This window comes from Rissa tridactyla, chromosome 4 (assembly GCF_028500815.1).
Source record: "Rissa tridactyla isolate bRisTri1 chromosome 4, bRisTri1.patW.cur.20221130, whole genome shotgun sequence".
Lineage (NCBI taxonomy): Eukaryota > Metazoa > Chordata > Aves > Charadriiformes > Laridae > Rissa > Rissa tridactyla.
Window position 1 is genome coordinate 93,236,561 of NC_071469.1, and position 25,676 is coordinate 93,262,236.

Below are 25,676 nucleotides of genomic sequence, written 5' to 3' on the forward strand. Positions count from 1 at the left end.
GGCTGGCCTTGCTCTGGTTTCAGAGGTCGTCATGTTGCTCGCTTGAAGTGGGTCCTTTCTCTGTTCTTTCCCCTCTTCACCAGCTGCTGCCCTGAATACAGAGGACAAGCAGCAGCAGCTGCTGTTCAGCACAGGGTTTGTGGAAGTTGTGTGCCTAGTACTTGCTTCGTGCTGACCCAAGCTTTCCTGCAGAACCCTTGGGAATTTCCTCAAGCACCAGTCTGAACCCATGTGCTCCATCATTAGTCTCTGTTTCTGAAGGCACTGTAGCATCTCTCTCTTTGTCTGTCCATTGGTTAGGCAGGACTTCTCCAGGGCAGATGGTGCCTGAGGAAGTAATTGGTATCAGGACAGATCTCTGAATATCTGCTGTGACTAAGTTGTGGAGAGAACCCTCTTGAAATATAGACACATATAAGCTTTTAAGGGTTTGGGGCTAAATCTAGTAAATTTTAAAACCCCAGAGCCAACTGGTTTTGTGACTCCGCTGAAGACCCTGAGTCAGAACAGAGTATAGTGGCACATCCAGAGTGAATTTGCACCAACAGCCACGTGAGCATCCACCTGCTGATAAAATCAACAGAAAATGTGCATTAGAGATCATGGCTGGCAGAGGGCAGCAACCCCAAAGACTCTTACTGTAGTAAATGGCTTCGGTTTGGGAATATGTTTTTCCCACTGGCAATTGGAGAAGAATTATTTACAGTCCTGGAGAACCAAAAGAAAATGAATTGGCAGCAAGGGCATTGCTGTCTGTAGAGGGTAACATCTAGGTCCAGCTGGCCATTAAATGTTGTTGAATACTTGCTGTATTCCATCTAAGACAGGTAGTGGTTTAAAGCCTGTTAAGGTTTAAAGTTTAGTTGTCCCGGAGGGACATAAGGAATGTAATATATCAGTTCTCTCGTCCTTCGACTTACTCTCACGTTGTCTGTCTGACTATAGAAACCCTGCCTAAACTGAGAGAGAGGAGCTTTGCGAACAAGCCCTGGTTTGATGCCACGCTTCTGGATGGCTTCTGGCTGTACCGCATCTGGAATCGGCCCTTTTCTCAGACGCTCTCACACAAGTGCCAAAAAGAATCATCCTTTGGCTAGTCTTAGTCATAACTCTATCAGAGCTTGCAGCACTGACCCAACTTGCAGTGTTTCTGTTGCTAAATCTTATTATTGCAGAGCAGGGTAAGAAATAACTACCTGCCCATCAGGGAGTGTTTGTATCAGTCTGCTGTTTTATGGGACAGAGCCACCTTTTCCCTTCACTGTAACCGTGACACTTGTTACCTCCTAACGCTCTTCATCTGAAAAATTAAAAGCCGTCCTGCAGTAAAAGCATCCATCTTTCTCCAGACCTTGGAGTTTAAAACGGCTTGCTTTTTTTACTGAATGTTTGCGGTGAAGTGGGGATGCAGCCCTGCTGAAGTAGAGTACGTCCTGCAGTTCAGCAGCAAGGCCGCCTTCTGGAGATTGCTCTGGAGTCAACCCTCCCTTTTCAAGGAGAGAAGCTGGGGCTTGTAAAAATGCGTTAGCAATCCTTCATACTGCACGCAAGATGATCTATAATTCTGGATCTCTGCCCTTCCTGCAGGAGGAGGAGAAATCATAAGCAGGAGCACAGCAGGGTACAGACAGGGTAGAGTGGTCCTGCTCTACAGAGACCCTGCAGACCCCCCTCTGTTTCAGCACAGGTGCTGTGAAGTTTTTGAAGGTGAAGAATGAGCTTTCAGTAGTTCCTAAACAACCAGACAGAATTCTGGTTATCAGAGGAACACCCTTGAAACACACAATGCTACAGAGATACCAGCAATCACCTTAAATACGTGCATGCAGTTCCCTGGGACTATACATGTGCACTAATTTAGGCAACTTGGCGAAGCACATAATATACTTGGAGTGAATATAACTGTTTACAGCTGTATCTGTGTAGTAGATGGTCTTAACAAAAAAGGCCGGTAGTAACACACACAACATCAGTCCTGGCTTGGTTGTGGTTTTTTGGTTTGTTTTTCTTTTTTTTTTTTCTCCTGATGGTTGTAGGGTGAGCTGGCAACAGGTTAACCCTGAATTAAATGGAGGCCCATCTGTCTGTTCAGGAATGTGTAGTTAGTACAATCCACATCTCTCTACCAGAAATGAAAATGCATGATTTCATCCAGTCTGTAGAAATTGGGCACGGTTTCTAGAGTGTTTTCCTGATGAGTCTCAATGCAGAAATTAGGGTACAACTCTATTGAGAAGTGAGTTTAGAAGGTAAATATTATCCTCAATATGTATTTTAATAGTAGCTTTTTTGCTGCCTGCTGCTTACTTGATTTTTAAATTTATATTGTCTCATTATTTATTCGTGTCTCATACAGATCCTGTACTAAGTCCCTCATTTTGCTAAGTGCTTTATCAAACACACACTAAAAAGATAGCCCAAGGAGTTTACAATGTCAAATGGGAGACAGCTGGTAAGGACTGTCAGGCTAGTACAAGAAACATGGACTTACTGTTGGCTTGCACTCATAAACAGTAATCTTAGCACATGTTACTGAAATGTTATCTAACTGAGCGCATTACCTAAATGGACGCTGGAGTGCTGTGTGCATCGTGGCAAAATAGTTTTCAGGATGGTGGTGAATAAGGTTTTTTAGGAGGTTAACAGTTCTACCCAAGCACAAGCGGAGGAGTGGTGTGTGTTTGTAACGAGGAAGCCTTGAAATGGAAGGTTGAGAGCTCTGTTTTAGCTGTCTTTAGCTTAAATTGGTGGTTGAAGTTCTGCAAGGCAACACCATAGAACCGAGTTAGCTATTAATTTGAAAAAAAGTCATGCACAAAAGTAGATCTGTGAGTCATCAGCAATGATTGTTGAATTTGTGTGTTCAAATGAGATTACTCAGAGGTAAGGTAGAGGAAGAAAAGGAGGGTCAGAGCTATACGGAACCTGTTCTGCGGGCTGGAGGAAGGATGAGGACACACAGAAAAAAGCCATTATGCTAAGCTGTATGGGATGAATGTGCAGTTTGATACTCGGTAATTCTGGTACACGGGTTTTGGAGCAATTGTAGTGCTCTTCCTACAAGCGACCTTGGTTTCCTTCACTCTGACGGCTTGCTTCATGTTCTGGAAGCATCAGGAGTCTGGTGGGAGAAGGGGAGGGACTGGTGGGAGCCTGTATGTGCAAAAAGCTGTTTTTAAAACCAGAGTGACACATGTACTCCAGTCTTTGTCAAAACAGGTGCCTGGTTTGAATAGTGAATCTTCCCTCACAAACTGCAAACAAGCGGAAGAGGAATGCGACCCAAATATCTCCTCTGTTCTGAATGCGTTTGAGAGGAGCTTGACAATCCTGAGCTGATGTGTATTTTGTGAATGAGAACGCAGGACATCTTTTGGTAGCAGCTCTTCACCTGAAGTCCTCAGACACCACCTCTTCCCTGGTCTGTGCTGTGCGCAAGTTTCTGACCCCGAGGCTTCCCTCACAGGGATGGCCCTGTTTCAATGATACTGTTCACAGATGACGCCCAAAAGGCTTTTGAACAAATGGCTAAAGAATTACACAGTGTAATAATGCAGATGAGATGCCCATCAAAGTAACGTGCTCCGTTTCAGCGGGGAGCAGAGCACTTGCCAGTTCAAGTGGACCCTTTTTTTTATCTTTCCTTTTTGAAGTGGCTTCATTTGTAAACATTGTAGATATGAAGGCTCTCTTTAGGCTAAATTTTCAGAGCTGTTTTTCATGTGTTAATGTGACTGAGGTGGTGTTTTTGTAGACTGTTCCTTTGGCTGATCTTCGCCTGTGGAAGCCAAAGCCTGTGATGTGCCAGGTGATGTTGTATTTGGAACAGTAATACGAATCGGAGGCTGCAGTTGTAGATTTCTTGAAGCAGTGTTTCACCCTACTGGGAAGCAGGCTTGAGGGCAAGTGGGGCAGAAGCTGATGTGAGGAGGATGCTGTCAGTTGTTCTGGTTTTCTTATATTTGTTCTAAATAGTCAGACCTATTTTAAGAGAGTTTTCCCAGCTGCAAAGCAGATAATGTACTGTACCATCTAATCCTGCCATGTGAATGAAGCTTGCTATCCCCCAAGTGCCTGTCAGTCTCTCCGCTTATTTATCACACTCCAAAGTGTAGTGTAATATATGCCTGAAGAATGGCCGGCTTCATCCTCTCCAGGAGCTTATTTAGACAGCGTCCTGCAGGGAGGAAGAACCGAGGTTTGTTATAGTGCAAGCTGACAGAGCCAGCCCTCTGACTTACCTGTAACCTTAATATCTCTGCTGAGCTCTTGTGCGCTGACACATTTGGCAGCTCTTCTGGTGGAGCTGGAGGGAGCTGAAACTTGCCCAGCTTATGTGCATAAAGCTGCCTCTCTGCAGCGTGTGACTTGGCAGTGAAGGAAGCACATGGGACTAACGTGTCCTTTCCCTGGGAAGGCTGCTGTATGCCAGGGCTGTTGAATCTGCTGTAAGCAGGTGACTCATACCCAGGGGCCTGTGGGCACCTGGTGGAATGTAATAAATAAGCAGTGTGGTTCAGTGATTAAACATGATCTCTGGCTCCCCACCCAAGCAGCACAACTCTCTGCCCCTTTCTGCCCTCCTCCAGCTGCTAGTGCTCTGGCTTCTCCAGGAAGCCCTGTCTGCCTTTGATGCCTCCATACTGCAGGCTGCTCTTGTGAAGCCTGTAAATCCTGATGTTCCTTTCATCTTTAAGACCTGGAGACAAAACCTTCTCTGACTGTGGCTTGAGCCAGTGTATGCTAATGATGAGTGCAAAGCTGTTTGGTTGTGTTTTGTGTCTGCCTACATGTCTGTGGTGTTAGTTCTGCAGGGTTGGTCTTTGCACTGGTCTGCAGTATGCCTGGGTGCCTTCTGAGTGATAAAAGATGAGTGAGAAGACAAAGATCAAATCATGCTGTAACATGCCCCTTCATGGGTGGCAAGGCTACGTCCTGTCTTTCTGCATTAACTTGAACTGGTCAGAAGAAAGCCTATCCCTTCCTTGCCGATCCTGATGGCCTATCTGTGACTGAAGGCCAAAAGTAAATGAAAGCTGAAAGGGCTTCCCACAGAAATATTTGGGAGGGAAAGGCTGTTTCAGCTAGCAAATGTTTGTACATCCTGGAGCTAAAGGAGAAGGAATTGACTTAAGCCTGGGGGTGAGAAGGCATCGCCTAACTCATCAGAATAGAGAGATTCTGTTCTGGTTTCCAGTTGGAGCAATTTCTAAATGTGACAAAAGGAAGGCAAAAAAAAAAAAAGTTTTAAGCCAAGGCTTATTAAGTAAATGAAAAGGGAATTTCAGAGTATCTGTGATGACATGATACTGGCCTGGGTGACTTGGGAGGTTCCTTCCTGTCTTGAGTTCCTAGCTGAAGAGGACACTTTCTCAGCCTCAGCTGCCCCAAGGGATGCTGTAGACACCCTCTGGCTTTGTGATAAAGCTGCGTAAGACGTTCTCTGCATCCTGCCCTGCCCCATCCCTTTGTATGCTTGCAGTGCAGTATCTGTGATGGTGAAAACCTTCGCCTTTGATTTTGTTTGTTTTTCTACAGGAATGGGGACCACAGATCATGTCATAGTGCTGGCTTCCACCAACCGTGCTGATGTCTTGGATAATGCCTTGATGAGACCTGGGAGGCTTGACAGGCACATCTTTATTGATCTTCCGACACTCCAGGTATATTCCACCTACTGCTCGGTCCTTCCCTAAGGCTAATGACTAAGGTGTCCTGGTCCTTGCTGGTGTTTCACTGTCCTGGCAAAGGCTGAGCTTGGAGAAAATAGAGATAGTAAGCTTCTGTTTGCCTTTATTCTTATTTAGGTGTTCTAAATCAAGGATTTGACATGCTAATGCAGTTGCTTCTTTCTCTGAAAGACAACCCACTGGTTTTAAGTGTCTCTGCTCTGGTATGAGCTTTGGCAGTGAATTCTTCTGTGAGGTTCTCTTTGCCATGCAGATGCAGAATGATGTTTGTGTCTTCTCTCCAGGAAATTGGGAACCACCTAATAGGCAAGTTGGCTTGTGTGACAGCTTAAATTGTCATGTGCCTCGAGCACCATTTGTTCTTTAGGTTTATTGTCCTCACTATCCTTGTAAGGCTCTTCGTTTTCCTTTAGGCAGCCTGTTAAGTGACTTTCTCCTTCTGAATGCTTTTTAAATCCATTTACTAGGAATATTCCTTGTCCACTGTGTTGACATTTGTAGCAGAGTTTTGGGAATAGGCTCAGCTGCAGTAAAGATCTGTCTGCTCTGCCAGCACAGGCTCTTCTTCTCCCATCTGTGCTTTACTGGCGTCCTCAGAGTTTTCAGTTAAAATACCTTAAATGCCTGATACAATCTGGCACCGGAAGCATGAACTGTGCAGCTGCCCTGAAGGAGGAAGGGGAAAAACCCTGGCAACTGAGCTCATTGTTTTAATCAGGATCTCCTGGACCAACTGAATGAGTCATTCCTTGGCTACTTGCCAGCTGTCATCTCACCCCCACCTTCATCTGGGAAATGGTCGCAGACTGAGTAGCTCGTAGATGGGGTTTTCGTTTGTGGTGTGAGAGGGAGCAGGTAGAGGCAGTTGGAGCTCCTTCCTGTGAGTGTTTTTGTAACAAGAGAAAAGTTAAGACAGATCAGAGTGAAAGTTAGGAGGGGAGAGTGGCTGTGAGAGAGAAAGCAGTGACTCACGGTAAGCCTCCATACATCTGTTCTGAATTTGAGAGCTGGGTGTTTATCAGGGCTCCTGTAGCACTAAAATGCTGTAAGGACAGCCCTGCCCTCTGGTGGCAATGTCCCCGTCCCCACTGCCAGAGGTCTGCGACTCCTCTGCTCCCTACCGTGCATGCCACGTTCGGAAGGCTTGCTGGGCTCAGATGTTCTGTGTTCTTTACAGGAGAGAAGAGAGATCTTTGAGCAGCACCTGAAGGGTCTCAAACTGATCCAAGATGCCAGCTTCTACTCGCAGCACCTTGCTGAACTGACTCCAGGCTTCAGCGGTATGACGTGCTGTGTCCTTGTGGGGCTGCTCTGCCTGCTTCCACCCTAGTTCTGCAGTTCAGCCTGGAGCTTTATGGTTGCTTAGTTTTAACAGAGTATTTTGGTCCAAAGGGCTTTTTTCTTCAAGCCTTCTCCATCTCTATGGAAATAGTGGGAACCTAACCAGCTCCCTGTTGAATGGAGCTGTGATGAGCAATTGTTCACGGCTATTTTCAATCTTTTCAAACTTCTGGGACTAGCAGGGTGTGGAGGTAGGGAAAATGCCTGGGTTCCTAATTCCTAAGGGGAGGAACCACTGCTCACACTCCTGTCCAAGCTGTTGTTGAGGATGAGATGTTGCAGTTCAGGGGGAAGACTCTTAAGCTGATATATGTTACCAGGAAAGCGATAGGAGGAATGAATAGCAATTACTTGGGGGGTCAGAGTAGAAATTGAACAACTCTGCCTGGCTCCTACGTTGAGCCTGTTTCCAGAGCAGGTCCCTGGGAGTTTGAAGCAGTGCTGAGCAAGGGGCTCCAGAGTTCCTGTTTATGTGGAGTTCCTGGAATATCCTTTCTGGGTTTCCCCTCTAACAGGCCCCAGCACATTGCCTCTTCGTGACTTCCTTCAGCAGCCCCCCGCCACCATCACCCACACACACAAACTCAGAACAGATGTTCTTTCTCTTCCACACAGAGGTTGTGCGGTTGCTGTATGAACAGCGCGGTAGCCCATGCCAACCCAGACTGCCCGCGCCACTCCCCTGTTGCTGAGAGCCAGCCTTGGCTTTAGTCTTGTTAATTGATTGCTGAACTCTGTCCTCTGTGTGGCAATGCAGCGTTCGTTGCCAAAGCAGTTGTATTGTTCAAAGCCAACATAAACACCATGGACTAGGTTTGCTCTCTGTTCCCAAGGAACAAAAAAGTGCAGGCTATTTGACTTCCTTAGGTCCTTCTCCAGATTTGTTCTCGCCTCTTCTGTCCTCTGAAATCTGTCACATAACAAATCCAGTGTAATTCTTGTAAACTCTTGCCTACAGGAGCTGACATAGCAAATATATGTAATGAAGCTGCTCTTCATGCTGCCAGAGAGGGTCACAAATCCATTGATACTTTCAACTTTGAGTACGCTGTGGAAAGAGTCATTGCAGGTAAGTGACCCGGCCGTTTCTGTTGTTTTACTAGTCTGTATCGCGCATGTTGAGCGAAGGCTCAAGTGAGTGGGTTACATTTGAGGAAGACAAATGGGTCCTAACTGTGCTCTGTCCTGTAGAGCTGTCCTGAGGATCTTAGGTGCCATAGTCCCAGAAAGTTCTCTGAACAAGATCTCAAATGGATCTGCTGGCAGGCTGAACCAGTAGCTCAGGGAAGATGAAGTAGCTCAGAAGCAAAACAGTAGAGGGGAATTCAAAACTGTGTATCTCCTTTTAGTTTAAAAAGCTTTTTTTTTTTTTTTAAAAAAAAAAAGGCAGTGGAAGTATCTCGTGGTCTTTCTTGCTGCTCTGGACACCTGCTACATAAACATGAATAGCAAATAGGCTACGCATCCTCAACAGCAAGAAATAAGAGATTTTTCTTTTTGGCCTCAAAGCCCAGGCTTTGATGAATTGGCAGAATAAACTGAAAGACAGTAGAGTACTGTTCTCCCTCTGAGAACATCCTGTCGGCCTTTCCCTGTCACTTGCGCGATTGCCAGCAGAGGAACCTCTGGAGATTACCCTGTAGCAGTATATTATAGGCAGGAGAAAAAGTTCCCAGAACTCTTGACTTCACCTGAGGGATTTGAATCTGGTGGGTTTTGGTCTGAACTGCCCTGTAGCCAAGCCTTGTTTTTCATAATCAGACACTTAAGTGCTTCCAGGCTGCAGTGTCACTACTGGGGGCTGAGCCTGGGCAAACAGACTGGCATTCTGTGCTTTTCTTAGTAGAGCGTGTGGAACAGGATGTTTGTACTGGGTCAGTTATTTCCTGATCCTGGAATTTAGTCCTGAGTGTTTGCTTTATCAGAAAATGTCTAAACAATTCCTCATTTAAGACAATATTTCTTTTTGAGCAAATTCCTGACAGTTTCACCTGCCTCTTAAAAACAAAGCCCTTGGAGTGCTTTGGGTAACTGTGGCCACACTTGCAGAAAGCCCAAGCTGTACTCAGCAGCTCCCAGGAGTGAACAGCAAGACGACTCTCGTTGTAACGCAGAAGTCCTCACCAGCCAGACCAAATGTGCTTTACTTTCCCATCTGCAGGACACAAAGCACCAAACTTGTAGGGGTTCACTTGGCTTTTTTTTTCCCCCTGAATTCCACCCTTGTTTAGTTTCCCCAGACTTGGCAGATAAGGCAAAAAGCAAGCAAGGCCGCAGGGGCTGTGCAGCAGAAGGGGTATCTGGGATTAACGTGGTGGGGCATCGCAGAGCATGGGCTTCAGCAGTTTCACTGCTGACAAGCTGACTTGCTTCACTAAGGCTCTGTGGCGTGTAGGAGGCCATAAAGTCTTTTTGTTGCTTAATCGGATTCTTTTGTATTAGCAGGACCTGGCTATTTTTTGTAGACTAAGTCTAAAAGGCCCCAAACAACCCTCAAGGCCCATATATTAAATGTACCCTTGCCATGTAATGGGAACACTTCTAGGTTTCACAATCCAGAGGGCATTTCAGTTGCTATAAAAGCTTTTCTTGAAAGAAAGAAGATATTACTGTGCTTTCCATTATAAGCTTCTGGTTTTAATAAGAGTGGTGTGGAATCAAAAGAGAACTTTGCAAGTCCAGAGGCCCTGTCAGCCTTAAAGCTTTGTGTTGCTGTAAGGGAGGAGTAAGAACTTCTCTCTGTGGTAGTCCCCATTGTGTTTTTAGTTTGGGAACAGAAAGCAGTCAGTAAATCAGGCCTCTTGGGAGTGAGGGAGGAAACCTGCTGAGCGCACAGAGGCTTTTAGGGCTTGCCTTTAGAAGATGTAGTGGAGCGTATTTTCTTGGTGGGGTTTGTATACGCTGTGTAAGGCCAGCAAAAATGCACCAGAGTTGTTTCCTGGGTTGTCTCATGTGGTGAGTACAGGCCTTCAGATTACTTTTAGGTAGGAAAAGAAATAATCTTTGTAGGCACACTGTGTACTATTGTGAAGAGTACCATCCCTCCCTCCTTGGTGGGCTGACAGAGGAATACTTCCAGAATTTTTTAGTGTACATATATACATTTTTCTATGGAGAGAGACATACAGGCACATGCACACACACACACACTGCTGAAGGCAGGGTGAGGGACTGACTGATGAAAATCAAGGCAATTGCAATTAATCTGCTATTCCATCACCATCATGCCTTGCGGGGCACTGTGGTTTCCAGGGTCCCTGAGTAGTAATTTTACAAGATCTGCCACACTAATTTTGCTGTTTCCTTGTTTAATAAAGCTCTTGACTTTGTTTAAAAATTAATGTTAATAGAATGTTGTTTTCCAAGACATCAAGCAAGCTTGGTATAATTCGGCTCTTGACTCTGCCTGCTCTACCCCCTACTGCTCCTGGCACTGTGTAGAGACATGGGCTTTAAAGTACTGGTACATTTTTGCATTCAACATGCAGAGCTGTAATGAGTGCTTGATATGCAGTGTGTTCTGTAGTTAACATATTTTCTATGTGCTCGAAGTTTTACTTCCATTCAGCACTTTTTTTTTTTTAAAAAACCTAATTGGACTTATTCTGTGTTATGGACTACTGGGTTGGAAAATAGACACTTTCAAAAATCACCTTTTTGGAGGAAGTATTAAGTGTGAGTTATGGCTTAATTTGCTAGTTCTCAGGAGCCTGGGAATAAGCTCATACGGAGCATGCCATGTGTAATCAGAGACATTTCCAGGGTCTGGAGAAAGATTTTTCTTTTTTTATACACTCTTGGTCTTTTGCTGATTTGAACACTCCTAATGTACACAAATCTCAACTGGGACCTCTCATATATAATGCAGCATCCTGCTTCTCTCATGTTCAGCCTAAGGGACTGAAAGACTGTGCAGCAAAATGAGTGTGATATTCTAGCTAGTCTCTGGTTTGGGTTTTGGTGTGTTTTTAGTTTGGGGTGTTTTTTTTTTTTTTTTTTCCAAGTGGTAGATTGACTTCTTGCAGATCTGTCCTTGGGCAGAGATCGAGTGTAACGTGCCTTTGGCAGAGCTGGGACCAGAACAGAGCTTTGCGTTCTAGAGCTGTGATCTAATCAAACGTTAAATTATTTGTCTAATGATTAAGTCTGTTGTAAGGAGGCGAGAGGGGAAAGTTTCTGCCAGTGTTTTCAAGCAATCCAAGCATGGTTTGCTTTGTACTGCAGGGACAGAGAGCACCTCTCCCACAGCATGTAATTGAAGGGCTTTTTACTGCCTCTCCCTAGACGAAGTGTTATATGAAGCTTGCTGGCTGTTCAGACATAGGCTGTGCTAGCTTGCGCACTTTCCTGTACAAGACGATGTCCTGCTGGTTACACCTATTGCCGGTTATCTTATGGAACCCTTGTCTCTGTTCCTATAGGCACTGCCAAAAGAAGTAAGATCTTGTCCCCAGAAGAGCGGAAGGTCGTGGCGTTTCATGAATCTGGTCATGCGTTGGTCGGCTGGCTGCTGGAGCACACCGAGGCGGTGATGAAGGTAACTCCGTGACCAGCTGCTGTGTAATGGAGCCCGTCACTGAGTGGGAAGAGAGTCCTTTGGGATTCTCCTGTCCAAAACCCATTGATTGCTTTGTAGTACTTGTGTTGAGTTCTGCTGTGTTACTGTGGCCTCCATGAGCTTGGAGCTGTGAATACTGCAGCAAAATAAATGGCAAATATAGAATCATAGAAGCATTTATGTTGGAAAGGACCTTTAAGATCGAGTCCAACCGTTAACCTAATACTGCCAAGTCCACCACTAAACCATGTTCCTAAAATATGCTGTGGAGAAATCCAGTATTAGGCTCCATTGATGATAGTGATAGTGCAAAGCTATAGGAGAAGCCTTGTAGTTAAAAGCCAACTGTAAAGCTGTTTGGAGCAATTGAGTCTCCTGATGATGCCGCTTAGTTCATGCGCTTCCTTCAGGCGCAAAGCGCTGCTGCGTGTGTGCATGCGTGCGTAGATGATCTCTTTCCCTGACATGGCTTGCCAGCAGCCAGCAAAGCTACCATTGCAGGAACTGCTCTGATACTGATGGAAAGAGATGTGTTTTTCAGATTGGCGTGCCAGAGAGTTTGTCTGCCTGAAGCCTTTCTCTGTAGGGAAAGGCCTCTCCTTGGCACCCCGGGGGGTGTTCTCTCCCATGCACGTTTCCTCCTCAAAAAGCCTTGACACTGGGAGGAGGTGGGGAGTAGAAATGACAAGGGTGACAGCTCCTTGGCTTTCCACCAGCAGCAAATTCACTCTGAATAACCTATTGTATAAGCTGAACTGTTGTTAATTACTCTCATTTAATGGGTGGGGGAAATGGCTCTTATTTTTCTGAAGACAACCTATCTTTCTCCAGGTAGTCTCAGTGATTCTGGAACACAGTAAAGTGAACTCTGTTTGGCTTACACCCTCCAAAGCAACTCCTAAATCTCAGGATTTCACTGGCTTGCTGTTAAGGGCAGTTTTCTTTTCATTTCTTGAGCAGAAAGTGACAGAAAGTGTATGTCTGTAGCTGTGAAGGCAGAGCCTTCAGTACAGGAATGGTGACATACTGTAGTCCTTGGCTGTGTCTCTGTAGGTCAGCCTGCCCCACAGCTTTTGTCAAATTTTGCTGGGAATGCAGGCCCCTTCCTGTTCTCCCTCTGCTGCTGTAGTTGGGAGCTCTTTTGTTGTCTGAACTGAGGGTGCTGCTTGTGTTACAGGTTTCCATAGCCCCTCGAACAAACGCAGCTCTCGGGTTTGCTCAGATCCTTCCAAGAGAGCAGTACCTCTTCACCAAGGAACAGCTGCTGGAGAGGATGTGTATGGCGCTGGGGGGGAGAGTGTCCGAGGCCATCACCTTTAACAAGGTCACTACAGGTGAGGAGCCAGACCCTGGCACCGGCAGGTGGAGATTGTGCTAAGAGAGCCTGACTTCTGCACCTGCTGTGTCCAAGGGTGATCTGAGCAAGACGCAGAGGTTTCCCATGCTGGGAAGAAGAAATGTCAAATTGGGTGGTTTGATCTGGGGCTTGCATTTTGTGAGCATGGAGGTCTCTCGTTGGTTGCCACTGTGTTGTCTTAGACTTGTCTCAAAGACTAAGGCCACAGATGCAATTACCCGGTGAGACTCTGGGCTTGTGGGACGGCCTGGAGCTTTCCGTGCTGTGTTTCCAACTAGTTGTATCCAAATGGGATAACAGCGGGCAGTGACAGGTAAGCACTGCACATGAGCTAACCACCGGTAGGTTCACTCACTGTTGTGAATGGATCCTGCAATATGTGTAGAAAGGTCATCAGCAGGTAGAGTGTTCACCTCCATGGGCTCCTGTGAGTCCTCTGGTCTCTTGGCTAGTGGAATTTGTGTTTGGGCAGGATGTGCTTCTCTTGCACTCAGCTCAGAGCTGGCAAGCATTGCATCTCTCTCTCCTGCCCAGGAGCACAGGATGACCTGAAGAAGGTGACCAAGATAGCCTACTCCATGGTGAAGCAATATGGGATGGTGCCCAGCATTGGGCAGCTCTCCTTCCCGGACCTGGAGAGTGCAGCTGGAATTGGTCGGCGCCCATTCAGCCAGGGACTTCAGCAAATGATGGACCATGTAAGGCCGCCCTTGGTTACACGTTCCCGTTTTTGTTCTTTACTTTTCTTGCAGTTCAGTGAAAAAACGCAAGTAACTTGCAGCCAAACAATTTGTGTTTTTCTCTTAGCCATTAAGTAGTAAATTTCACCAACTGAGCGCTTACCGGTTCTATTACAGTGTGTTAGGACAATGCAGTGAGGCATTAAGAACAGACAAAATCACATGCAGCTGTGGGTTCAGCCCGGTAGCACTTCCTAGATCAGAGAGGCTATCTGAGACGACGGTTCAGACTGAGAAATGTTAACCCGTTTTGACAGGAAACTGGGCTTCATTGCTGCAAAAAACATTGCCTTGGTTAGAAAGTCAAATAGCTGGAAACGAAAAAACTCTGGTTCAGAAGCACTATGGTTGTGCTTCCCTGGGAATTGTGCTGAGCTGCGTCTTTTGCTACTGTATGGCTGCCTTAATTAGACTGCATTTCCCATCAGCTGGGACTCGCGTTGTGCTCATGAGGGAGTTTACTGCTCCTTATCATGAGTACTCCTTTGGCTTTTTTTCAGATGGTTTATCTGTATTTTCTGTTGATGGGAACCACTTTCTGCTTGGCTGGGTTTGCAGATTCCATCCCTCGGTGCTCTCTTTGTTTATCTATGTGTCGTGTTTGTTGCCACCTGCGCTCCAAATCTCTCTCCTTGTTACTGTCTTCTAGGAAGCAAAAGTCCTGGTGGCTCAGGCTTACAGGCGCACAGAAAAACTCTTACTGGAGAACCGGGACAAGCTGCAAACAGTAAGTTGGAATTGTGTGGGGTTTTTTGTTTGTTGTTTTTGGTTTTAACTGGTGTCTTTTGCTAATTTCTGTGCTCTGTAGCTCGGCCATTACAGTGTCTCTGATCCTAGAAAAGACTGGTAGTGGGAGTGCTGGGGCTCCTGTTGGGAACAAGTGACTGTTTACTGTGTATCCCTAGATTAGGTGCAGACACAGGGAGGAATGTTTGCCTTTTCCAGCAGTGTCTGCCTCCTGACGCAGCTGGTATTTGCAGGGTAGAGGAGTAGGAGTGCTCTGTGGATGTGATCAAAGCTAGAACTTGTCTCCCTCACCTGCACTTCTCTGCTAACCTCTTGGCAGTGTAACTTCCTCGAAAGCTGATAGTGAACTGTTTTTGTGAAGCCTGCGAAAGCAGGAACAGCTCATCCTTCCAGGTCCTGTAGACGTACAGGAATTGAGTGGGCAGTTTCTGGCTTTGGTGAAAGAATATGGGACCTGTCACCTTGGCTGACTGGTGCTGGCTCGTGCTTTCTGGTGACTCCAGGCAGTTTTCACCTGCCAGCTCCCTGATGTACCAAGGAGCCCTTGTTGCAGGAGTAGAGCTCTGCCTCCTCCCCTTTGTGTCCTGACAGTCCCCTAGCCAGTCACCCTGGCATGTCCCCACCTCTGCCGGGAGCTCTGTACCCATTGCTCTGGGCTGAGCCACGCTTGGCTTGCAGCACCCTGTGTATCTACTTGATCTTTCCTTTAGAAGCCCAGTCCATAACATCCAAAATGACCAGGAGTCAACTTAGTGTTGCATGTTTTGCAAATAAAACAATGCTTTTCCTTAAACCTTCTTTTAAACAAACAACAGCAACCCCTTCAGCTACGCAACTGCAGGCCTCCTGTGCGTAGTAAGGTAGCTAGAGCTTGCCACCTCAGACACCCTGCTGTTGGCCATATGACAGCCCTGTCCCCAAGACGGCGCCCTGCGAGTGCTGCGAAGGCAGGCATTGTTAGGGGGTCTCCTCTCTGCAGGCCTCCCCTGTTCCGATGCTTTCATTTAACAGGAGTCAGATGTTTACTAGAGGCTCATCACAGAAAAACTTTTAAGTTAAGCCAAAGTATCCAGAGTAAATGTTTCAGTTGCCAGGTCAGTGTGTTACATCTTGTCAGCAGGATTGAGCCGTTCCATGTTTGACAGCCACCTGCTGCTCAAGTGCAGTCCTTCTGTGAGCAGAGGGGCCAGGGAATTCAGCTTCTCTGGGGAGGAACTTCTGGTGTGACCTTCAGCCCATGCCTGCAGGAGCAGACAGCTCTTTGTCACCGCTGTGTGTGCAGGGGAGGGCTCTGGCTCTGGGTTTGCTGCTACTCTGGCATCTCAAGATGGGCAGGGCCACAGGTGCAGGGACAGTGGCAAGAAGGGCACTTCTTTAATTGTTCCTGGAATTCTGACTTGACAAATCATTCCCTAGATCTTGCTTTATTGCCTCCAGTCATACTGTGTATTCCTACCCAAAAACACTCTTGTGAAAGGTGCCGGCAGCCTGGAGAACTTTGTACTGGCTCCAGCAGGCTTTGGGGTAGCCCCGTCAGTGGTGTGGCAGCCAGGGGTCTGCTCCCCGTGGGCTGCAGCACGTGCTGTGCCCAGATGTTGGGATCGGAGTTGAGCTGGCGGGGAGAGTTCAGATCAGTTCAGAGAGGCTGTTTACAAACCCCTGTGCCTCATTGTGCCTTATTTACTCTTTCCAGCTGTCTAATGCCCTCCTGGAGAAAGAAGTGATAAATTATGATGACATTGAAGCTTTGATTGGGCCTCCGCCGCATGGGCCAAAGAAAATGATAGCTCCTCAGAGCTGGCTTCAAGCAGAGAGAGACAAGCAAGACACAAGAGATGAAGAAATGCCCCAGCAGCCACCAAACCAGGAGGAGGAGGAGGAACCACGCATGAGACCAGTATGAAGCCCACTCCTGATGTGGAACGGCAGGACTCTAGAGGCTGCTTTTGGACGCAGACCTCTTCCCTTTTCAGCTCCAGAATCAAAGATATTGAGCAGGGAATCTCTGTGCTGCTGTTACCCAAACATTAAGGGTTGGCTACGTTGGCTCTTTTAACGAGCTTTCCCCTGCAGGAAGAACTCCTTAGGATTTTGAAATTGATTCTCAGCAGGGTGTTAGTGATTAGGAGCTGGGTAAGTCTAATCTGCTGGAAAGATTCCTTGTAGGCATGAGCGGTGTACAAGTTCTTGAGGGCAAAAGGTCCTGTGGAGTCCCTGTGAGCCACCTCTCGCTGCGGCGTGTGACACGGCAGGAGCGCGGGGACGTTCCCTTCAGCATGGTGAAACCCCTGCCAGGCTCTGTGCTGGCTGAGGGGGCTGTAGTTCTTGTGTGACTCGGCCATAACCTCTGATCATCTCTGCTGCTGAACGTAAAATAACTGAACAACAGACTTCACCAGAATAAACTGTTCATAATGTCTGCTCTGTTTGCAGTCCGTGTCGAGACACGGATGTGTGTTTCGGCACATAAAAAGCTTTATTATAGCTATGAAGTTGTACGGGAATGAGGACTTTCTTCTGCTTGCCTGATAACTTATATTCAGTTTGTATAGCAAGGGTCTCGCAAGCGGAGCCTGTGTGCAGAGCCCAGCGCAACCCCGCAGCCTGCTTGTCACACACCAGCCTTGCCCAGAGTGGCGCCCAGTTCCTGGCTGGGAGACTGCCTGTCACTGCCGTTCGGAGCTGGAGAGCGGCTCTTGGGAGCCCTCAGGTGTGTCCATGGGGAGCCTCTCATAAAGCTGGCAGTCCTCCTGGCTCCATCCTCGCGGCTCTTCCGAAACAAGCTGCGATGATGTGGTTGTCTGCCATTTGTCAGGGGAAGCGTTAAAGCCATCATGGGTGCCCGGTGTGCCCTGGCTGGGTTAATCCGTTAGGAAGGATTATTGTCTCGAGTTATTCCATGAGGATATGACCTGAAAGACCAAGCAGTGCTACTACAGGACGCTTGTGGGACAGCGCAGGGCCCTCGGTGGCTCCCCGGGTGCAGTGGCGTGGCCATGCCATCTAGTGGCACACTGTCACGGCCAGGCCCAGCCCCTGGCTCACACCGCCGTGGGGTGCGGGCTCTGCCACGGCGGGTGGCGGCCCCCTGCCCGCCCGCCCCCCCCCCCCCCCCCCACTCCGCCATGCAGGAGATGCTGCTGCCCACCCCGAGCTGGGGCCGCTCCCGCTCGGTGTGCGCTGGCCCTTTAAGCTGACGCCATCTTTACTACGGGTGCGGTGAAGCTGCCGCCTGGCACTTCCTGCGCCATCCTCCTCATTCCGCCGTTCCGGCGGCGCTGCCCATTGGCCGGCGCTGCCGCACTTCCGGCGTGCGCGGGGCCGCCGCTTCCTTTTCCGGTCGGCCATTTGCCGTGGCGGGAGGTGAGTCGGGGCGCTGCTGCGGCCGGGGGGCTCCATCCGCCGCCATCCGCCCGCCGGGGGCTGTGCCGCGGGCCGGGCTGGGCCCAGGGGACGCTCGGAGCCCTGCGCGGGGGCTGCGGGATGGGCCTGGGCCCGGAGGCGGCGCTGACAGGGGCCCGGCCTGGGCTTGGGCCTGGGCCGGGGGTGGCGGGCTCGGGGGCGATCATAGCCTGTCTGGGGTGGCACGGGGAGCGGGGACGGGCCCTGGACCTGCCGGCCGGGGGAGGCCCTGCAGCCCCGGTGCCCCAGGGGGCGTCGGCTGCCTTTAACCCTGCCCGTGTCCGTAGGCCGCAGCAGCCATGGCGCCCAGCCGCAATGGCATGATCCTGAAGCCCCACTTCCATAAGGACTGGCAGCGACGAGTGGCCACATGGTTCAACCAGCCCGCCCGCAAGATCCGCAGGTGAGTGCCCGCGGCCCGGCTTCCTCGGAGCCTCTTCTGCTGCCGCCGGCTGGAGGTTGTGTAGCTGGGGGAAGTGTCTCTCGCGTTATATCAGCCGCTTAGGAAGATTTGTATTTTTATTTAAAGCTGTTTCCCTAATCTCATTTAAGGCGCTGGGATTGCAGCGGGGTGCTCTTTTGGTGTGGGGTCTCTGGTCGGGGTCAGGCCGTTCCAGCTGCAGTCAAGTGATGAGAAATCTCCGGAATCGCTGTACGACATTGATGATTCCCTTGAACCCTTGTATATCTGATGACTGCGGCTGTTCTGTAGAAGCAGGCAGCGGCCTGTCTGAGTAGCCAGGCCAGTGTTGGGTTTATTTCCGAGTGGTCCCCATGTGGCAGATGCTGCCTGGCAATACAGGTCATCTGGCAGTGTAGGAGGGTCATATCTGGCAGAAATGCTGTGTTTCTCACTGCTGTCCCCTTCGACGACGTTCCAGGAGGAAGGCCCGCCAGGCAAAGGCTCGCCGAATCGCTCCCCGTCCTGTGGCTGGGCCTATACGGCCTATAGTGAGGTGCCCAACTATTAGATACCACAAAAAAGTTCGTGCTGGCAGAGGCTTCAGCCTAGAAGAGCTTAAAGTAAGTATGGGGAACTCATCTCAACCTGATAAAACAAACTCTGAGCTCAGTTGTCTTCTGTTCTGCACATAGACAACGTGCAAGTGACTCAATGAGGTGTCAGTATCTGCTGTGCTGGCTGAGCCAGGGGAGAGCTCTGGTGTTCCTGGCTCTACAGGAGCGTAGAAAATGATGGTCTAGGTTTTTCTTTGTAACTGTGGGTGGGGACGCAGTAGTGTGTGTCAGAGTGAAAGGTTGTTTTGAAAAGTAAACGTCCATTTGTCTGCTCAGACTTGCTTAGACAAAATTCCATTCAAATCAGGTTCTGATAGAGCCTTAATCGAGTCTCTTAAACTTCTTTTTTGGGGAAAAACAAATAAAAGATTAATGGCTTCTTCGTTAAATTCTCTTGTTTCTTTGTGAAACACGTTTCTGCTAATTCTAAAAGCTGTAGCCAGTGTGAACCTGTTCGTGTTGCGGACCAAGTAAACCACGCTCAACGCATCCCTAGCAGAAGTAGGGGATGTCGTGCCAGGAAAGGGAACTGTTCTGCCTCGCAGAGCGGCTGTGGCTGTGTCTCATGCAGTAGCCGTGAGTTGGTTTAGGAACACTTAAAGTCTGTGGGAAGTGTTCAGCGCCCTGCGTTGCTTCAGGAAACCCTTCTCTGGGACCTTCCCAGGTGTGCTGAGCTGAGCAGCTGTTAACAGCTGGATCAGGGTGGTCTGCAGAAACCCCCACCCACATATCTCCACACAGCGGGCAGGAATAAACATCAGTGCTTGCTGGCAGCCAGCGTCCACAGCCACCTCTTGTGCGTTGTTTAGTATCTAATTAAAACATTCATAACAGTGAAATTAGTGCATTGAGGCAGTAAAATTGGTCTTCTGGATGCCAAATGCTTCATTACTTTATTTTTCTTTAATTTTTGGATAATGATATAATACAAAATGGTACGCAGATGTTTGTCTTTAAACAGAAAATTAGGTTATTTCTTGTTTAAGATGGTTAGCAAAAATGCTTCTCTAATGGAGCTTCCAGTATTCAGTGAACAGAGTTAACCGCCGGCTGGCTTCCTAAATTTCTGTCTCTCGTGTATCAGAGTTTAAATGTCCTACTCATAATTACTCAGGGTTGTGCTTTGCTCTCCTGAGGAAATCCATCTGCAAAAATTACTGTGAAGTCTGCGGAATGTTTTAAGCATTAAAATACAGACAGCAGGATGCCCTTTGTGGCGTAGTTGGTCCCTTTTGCCAGACTCTGGTGCTGCCGATGGTCCGTTCGGTCAGATGCTGAGCCTTTCTCCAGACTTCAGCCCACGGTGGCTGCGCTTGAGCCCTTGTCTGGCTGATGACCGGAGCCGCCCCCGGCAGTAGCACAGTGGCGTTGGGAGATGTCAGGTGCTGACACATTGCGCTCTCTCTCCAGCTCGCTGGCATTAACAAAAAGTTTGCCCGGACTATTGGAATCTCCGTGGATCCCCGGCGACGCAACAAGTCTACCGAGTCCCTGCAAGCCAACGTGCAGAGGCTGAAGGAGTACCGCTCCAAGCTTATCCTCTTCCCACGGAAGCCGGCTATGCCTAAGAAGGGAGACAGCTCTGTAAGTGCTTGACGGCTGGAAACGTTTCACAGGGTCTGTGTGGGTAATGTTTTCAGAGGTTTGGTCGTGAGTCCGTCCCGGTGCCATGGTGTGCAGTCAGGCAGTGCTCTTGAACGCTTCTCATCACATAAACCCCCTGGGGGGAGCAGTCCTTCTCTCGGGGGCAGCGTGGCTCTCGTGCATGTACGTAGGGGATGGCTGAGCCCAGCGCAAGGGCAGGCCTGGTAGAGTCCCCTTCCACGGGGATCTCCTGGGTTACAGTAAGGCTTTGGGCAGGCGTTTGGCCTGGGGACTGCTGTGCTGCTTGAAGGGCTGCAGCTCGGACCGATGGTCTGTTTGCTGGAGCTTTGTTGAATGACCAGTTTAATTCTAGTTTACAAAGCTAAATTGTCGGAATGGCTGAAAAGCCCGTCTGGAGTGTGTGTTCTGCTGTGGTGACAGCTGCATGGAAAGGGTGAGGGAGGCAAGGACAAACTCTTCAGTGGAGTAGTTCAGTGAAAGCCGTGCGTAATGCAGTCTCAAGAAGGTTGTTGCTGTTGACGTACAAAAATGCTTTTCATTAAAATCTCACCGAGATCTAGAGTGCAGTTTTGCTTTCCTTGGCTCTGCCTGTGCTTCCCGTGGGACGGTGCGAGTCATGAAGCGGGGTGGTGTGGTGCAGCTGTCCTCGATCTTCTGGAGGGTCCGTTGGCTCTCGGCTCCTTAGCCGTAGTGCAGCCCATGGAGCCACCGTACTCGGGCCGCTTGTCGGAACAGGGGAGGATAGGTCTTGAGCTTCTGTACCAGCAGGTACAGATACTTGTGCCTGCGGTACTGTTTCAAGTTTGTTTACTTGAAATCAACTATTTAAAATAAAACTTAATCATTTTTGTGTAATGCCGTACTCTTACAAGAAGCTGGAATTAGCCTCAGAAGGAATTGCTGAGGAATACACTGGCTATCAAACTAAAAATGGCACAGTAGATGTCAACGTTTTTCCAACTGGCAGAACTCCCGAAAGGCTGCTGCTCCTCTCTGGCCAGATCCGGGCTGATGGATAGCCAGGCAAAACGTGGGTTGTTGATGCGGCACGTCTGTGCCAGGTACTCCTGTAGCTGCGTGGCTGAAACGCTGAATTCGTTACCAGTCGGTGTTAAATCTCCAGTCAGAATTGTTAACAGCGTGTTTAAGCTGGGTACCTGCATACAGGGTGTGCTTTTAACCAAGGTACTAGCCTGAGAGATTTTCAGTGCTGTTCTTTCTAAATATTTCTTGTTCTCTTGTTGTGCAGGCTGAGGAACTCAAGATGGCGACTCAGCTGACGGGACCGGTTATGCCAATCAAGAATGTAAGTGTAAATAAATCACGTTCTCTGTGTGACATAATTGAGACCTTAACTTCATGGAGAGGATTCTCTTCTCGCTGTTCTATAGCGAAGGGTTGCTGTCTCCAGACAGTTCCCATCCTGGATCAGACAAAACCAGGAACAGGTCAAGCTTGTCCTTGTCTTTTGCCAGGATCTGTTTGGTTCAACAGAGCACACTGCAAAGAATTAATTACTTGGAGCTCTGCTAAATTTGGTACCATCTGAGAAAGTCCTTCCTGATGAGCTGTGTCTCTGGCTCCAGAGGAGAGCTCCAGCCACCCGTGGCAGGGGTTCAGGTCAAGATCTGTTGGTTGGGAAAAATCGTGTATGTGATCCACTTCTGCCCTAAATGACGCGTGGGAGACGCACAGCTCCGTATGCTCCCCAGAGAAGGCCACAGGCACAGTGACCCCCCCCCAGATCACACAATTCCTATGAGGACACAGGTTAAGGCACACATGCAGGATCTCCAGCGCGTGTTTGTGCTCAGCGCTGCGTCCTCCACCCAGGTTCCAGGGTGCTTTCTGCACTTGCACCTTTGAGGGAGCTCGTCCCGCTGTGAGACTGGGGGCACTCGGGGTCGCCGGTTGGGGCGAGGGCCGTGTGCTGGCTGCACGGCAGCCCGGGCAGGTTGCGTAGTCACCATTTGTCTCAAAACCCCTCGCTGCTTCCAAAAGGTGCTGTCGGTAGCGCGCCACAAACCTGACTCAGATTTCACGTTGCGCCTGTTTTTTCCCTGGTATGTTCTGGTCTTGTGCTGACGTGCGCTGGCAAATGAGGAAGCGGTTGAAACGAGGTGCCTGGTGGAGTGATGATAAGGGCAGGGCCTGTAGATGGCATAAATGCTCTATTCTTAACAGCATCCTGGAGCTGGTGGTAAAAATGTAGCGAGATTAATTGTGTTAAGCCTTAAATGCAGTCTTCTCTGGGAGCCTCTGATGTGCAGTCTGACTGTCTGGCGCTCTCTCCCACCAGGTTTTCAAACGGGAGAAGGCCCGTGTTATCTCGGAAGACGAGAAGAACTTCAAGGCCTTTGCCAGCCTGCGCATGGCCCGGGCCAACGCCCGGCTCTTTGGGATTCGTGCGAAACGCGCCAAAGAAGCAGCAGAGCAGGATGTGGAGAAGAAGAAATGAACTGTTCTCCCTAGAATTGTCAATAAAAAAAAAAATACAGAAATACGAGTGTGCTGTCTTTTTAGGGCGATTGCGCAGGACTGAGCTGCCCTCCTGGTGTGTGTCGCAGGAGCTGGCAGATCTCCTGGTGCGGATCGTGGGCTGCTCTGCATGGAGGGGTGTGCTCCAGGGCAGTCGCTCTTCAGACCTTGGAAACCTCATTTTCTGGGGTTAGAGACTCCAAACTCCCCTGAAAGTGAGGGAAACGAACACCTCGGCCTTGCGCAGCTCTCTTCAGGGAAGCCTCTGCTCTGTCTCCGGGGACGCAGCCCGGGCTCCTTCCCGTGCTGGAGCCTGACACCCGTCTCACTGTGCTGGGGGCTGCTGAAGCTGACAGTTGAGGGCTTTTTTGGGGTACCCTCTCCCTGACGGGCTTTGTCTCCTTCCCACCCAGCTCTCCGCTGCGCCGTTATTTCAGATTTAATGATTTCCACACGTCTGCCTGTGGTTCTGCGCGAGGCAGAGCAGTTGGCTCTGCTGTGGAAGGTGGGGTGTCGTGGTGGGTGTCACCCGTGGGTGCATGGCCTGGTGCGGGCAACTGCTTGCCCCGTGAGCCTCACCTGGGGACCCACCGCTCGTGGGGCAGTGACCTGCTCCATAGGAGGGCTGCAGCACTGCCCACGGGAGGAGAAGGGTCTGGGGGCTCTGGCCCATCCTCGTGGCTGTTGGGCTACTGGGCTGTGCCTGCCCCAGGGCAGGGGGCTGATGTGGGGCTGATGGGTCACGGGGCGGCATCGGCAGGGTCTGTCCTGCTCCGGGGAGTGCTCAACCGAGCCCCTGTGCTGGCTAATCAGTTCTGGGGCCGTTCTGCAGCCTGGCTGCACTGCAAATCGACCCTGCCGGGATAATTGAGTCGTTTGTATTCATTAGCAGTTGGGTGACAGAAACTTGGGGATCGGATGCCATGAAGTGCTCCGGTGACTGGAGCTCCGGCACAGCTGGGTGAACCCGAGGTTCCTCAAACACCAGAGCAGGGGCTGTCCCTGCCACCACGGGCGGCTGGCTCGTCCCTCCCAGCCCTGCGTCCCGCCGTGGGTCGGCTGCCTCCTGCCCCACTGCACCATGCCGTGGGGCTGCGGGAGGATTGGGAAGGAGAGTGGCCTATTTCTGCCAGCCAGGCTGGGGATTATCTCCCAAAACCCAGAGCCTTGCGGTGCCCTCACGTTCATTAGCCCTATCTGCATTTTAATCCCTCCAAATACGGGCTAATTACATCATCTTTCATAAAGCCGAGCTGACAGCTGCCCTGGGGTGATGCGCCTGGGGGGTGGGGGGTGCCGGGGCAGCCCCTGGACAGGGGATGGGGTGCCCGGTGCTCCTCCATGGGTGTGGGTGCGGGGTGTGGGTCTGGGACACATGGGGAGGGCACCCACCAGCTCTGGGGCACCCCATCCTTGCGCAAGGACCAGGACAAGGATGGGCCTCAGGTGCCCCATGGGGAGGGCGAGGGGCCATGGGGCGCCGGGAGCAAGGGCTGTGCCATGGGGGGGTTCGCCTGGAGCGGGAGCGCCTGCCCTGGCACAGCCAGCGGGGCCGGGGATGCCGGGGACCCCGCTCAGCCCCGGTGCCCGCCGGTGGGCTCTGCTCCGGTGCCGGCAGCGAGGCAGTTAATGGAGCTTGTCGTCTCCCTCTTAGGGCTCCGCTCCCGAACTGCAGCTTGAGTCAGTTGTGTGGAGGTGGCAGCGGCGGCAGCTCCGGCTGGCACACCGGCTCCGGTTGGCACACCGGCTCCGGCTGGCACACCGACCCCAGCTCTCGGCCCCGCCGCGTGCGGAGCCCGGGCCACTGGCACCCAGGTGAGGGGGGCGGCCGGGCAGGGTGGGAGCCGGTGTCCCCTCCACCGGGGGATGCCATGGGGTGCCTGCCATCCCGGGGAGGGGGATGATGCCTGCCAGAGCTGGGGCACCAGAGCCACGTGTCAGGAAGGGCCCGGGTCTGGCATGACTTTGCCGGGAAACTTTGTCCCGGCTGGGGACACCGGGGCGCAGCGGGCGGGCAGGAGGGCAGCATGGGTGCTCTGCTCCTGCCCAAGACAGGCAGCCCCCGGGGGCTGCGGCTGCGGGGACGAGCCCCGGGCTGGGGCTGGGGCTGGCAGAGCCCCTCAGTGACCCGTCACTTCAGCGTCACCTGGCTGAGTGTCACCAGCATCCAGGTGGAGGGTGGCCCCTGTCCCCAGCATGGGGGAAGCCCCCCCAGTCGCCCTGGGGTGCCACCAGTACCGCCAGCACCAGCCAGTGGCACGGACAAGGACCCGGTGTCCCCGCTGCCCTCACTGGCCATCCCTGCCCGGGCGGAGGGTGCGCTGCCTGTGGGGACAGGAGGGGAGTTTCTGCTCCCCAGCACCAGGAGGGGCACCCCGGGGTGGGGGCTGCCTGTGCAGCCCCAGCTCCCCCCAGCCTCCCAGCCCCACTCGGGTGCCCCTTCCCATGGGACACAACCTGCCCCCGGGGTGGGGCTGGGGCAGAGCTGGGCACGGCCCCACGGGACCCCCTGGGTGGCCTGGGGGGGCTGGCGGGTGGACGGGAGCACGGCATTGCCTGTGGGGCTGGCTGGCACTTGGGGGGACGCGGGCAGCGTCACAAGGGGTGACCCAGCTCCGGCTCACCCCACTGTGCTTTGACACCTTGCAGGGCACCGCGGAGCCATCGGGACTGGAACTGGCCCCTCCGCCTCGGAGGGGGTCGCCAGGGTTCCCTCCACCCACCGGAGCATCCCACCAACA

At 50.7% G+C, this 25,676-nt stretch overlaps 2 protein-coding genes and 1 non-coding gene across 5 annotated transcripts in view; all 3 read left to right on the forward strand.

The window, feature by feature from the left end:
* SPG7 (SPG7 matrix AAA peptidase subunit, paraplegin) overlaps window positions 1-16,921 on the forward strand; it is a 41,379-nt gene extending 24,458 nt beyond the window's left edge. For all 3 annotated transcript variants that reach the window (XM_054198307.1, XM_054198305.1, XM_054198306.1), the window contains 8 exons: window positions 5,539-5,663; window positions 6,868-6,970; window positions 7,990-8,100; window positions 11,453-11,568; window positions 12,767-12,923; window positions 13,481-13,644; window positions 14,336-14,413; window positions 16,127-16,921. In XM_054198307.1, the coding sequence (XP_054054282.1) occupies window positions 5,539-5,663; window positions 6,868-6,970; window positions 7,990-8,100; window positions 11,453-11,568; window positions 12,767-12,923; window positions 13,481-13,644; window positions 14,336-14,413; window positions 16,127-16,336 (1,064 nt within the window). In that variant the 3' untranslated portion in view covers window positions 16,337-16,921. The remainder of the gene's footprint in view (window positions 1-5,538; window positions 5,664-6,867; window positions 6,971-7,989; window positions 8,101-11,452; window positions 11,569-12,766; window positions 12,924-13,480; window positions 13,645-14,335; window positions 14,414-16,126) is intronic.
* A 729-nt stretch (window positions 16,922-17,650) lies between these two features.
* RPL13 (ribosomal protein L13) lies at window positions 17,651-22,958 on the forward strand. Its single transcript, XM_054198309.1, has 6 exons — window positions 17,651-17,796; window positions 18,123-18,238; window positions 18,717-18,858; window positions 20,263-20,436; window positions 21,707-21,763; window positions 22,757-22,958. Exons 2-6 carry the CDS (start codon window positions 18,135-18,137, stop codon window positions 22,913-22,915), a joined length of 636 nt encoding a protein of 211 aa, XP_054054284.1. The 5' UTR covers window positions 17,651-17,796; window positions 18,123-18,134; the 3' UTR covers window positions 22,916-22,958.
* Window positions 18,464-18,545, forward strand: LOC128909706 (small nucleolar RNA MBII-202). The gene has a single exon (XR_008466481.1). It is a non-coding gene; the product is annotated as a small nucleolar RNA MBII-202 (small nucleolar RNA).
* Window positions 22,959-25,676: the final 2,718 nt, after the last annotated feature.

Excerpts from the sequence above, each read along its gene's own strand:
- RPL13 (XM_054198309.1), top strand. The coding sequence starts at position 18,135 with ATGGCGCCCAGCCGCAATGGCATGATCCTGAAGCCCCACTTCCATAAG. Across the intron at positions 18,859-20,262 it reads TCAGCCTAGAAGAGCTTAAA|CTCGCTGGCATTAACAAAAA; the intron begins GTAAGTATGGGG and ends CTCTCTCTCCAG. Across the intron at positions 20,437-21,706 it reads CTAAGAAGGGAGACAGCTCT|GCTGAGGAACTCAAGATGGC; the intron begins GTAAGTGCTTGA and ends CTTGTTGTGCAG.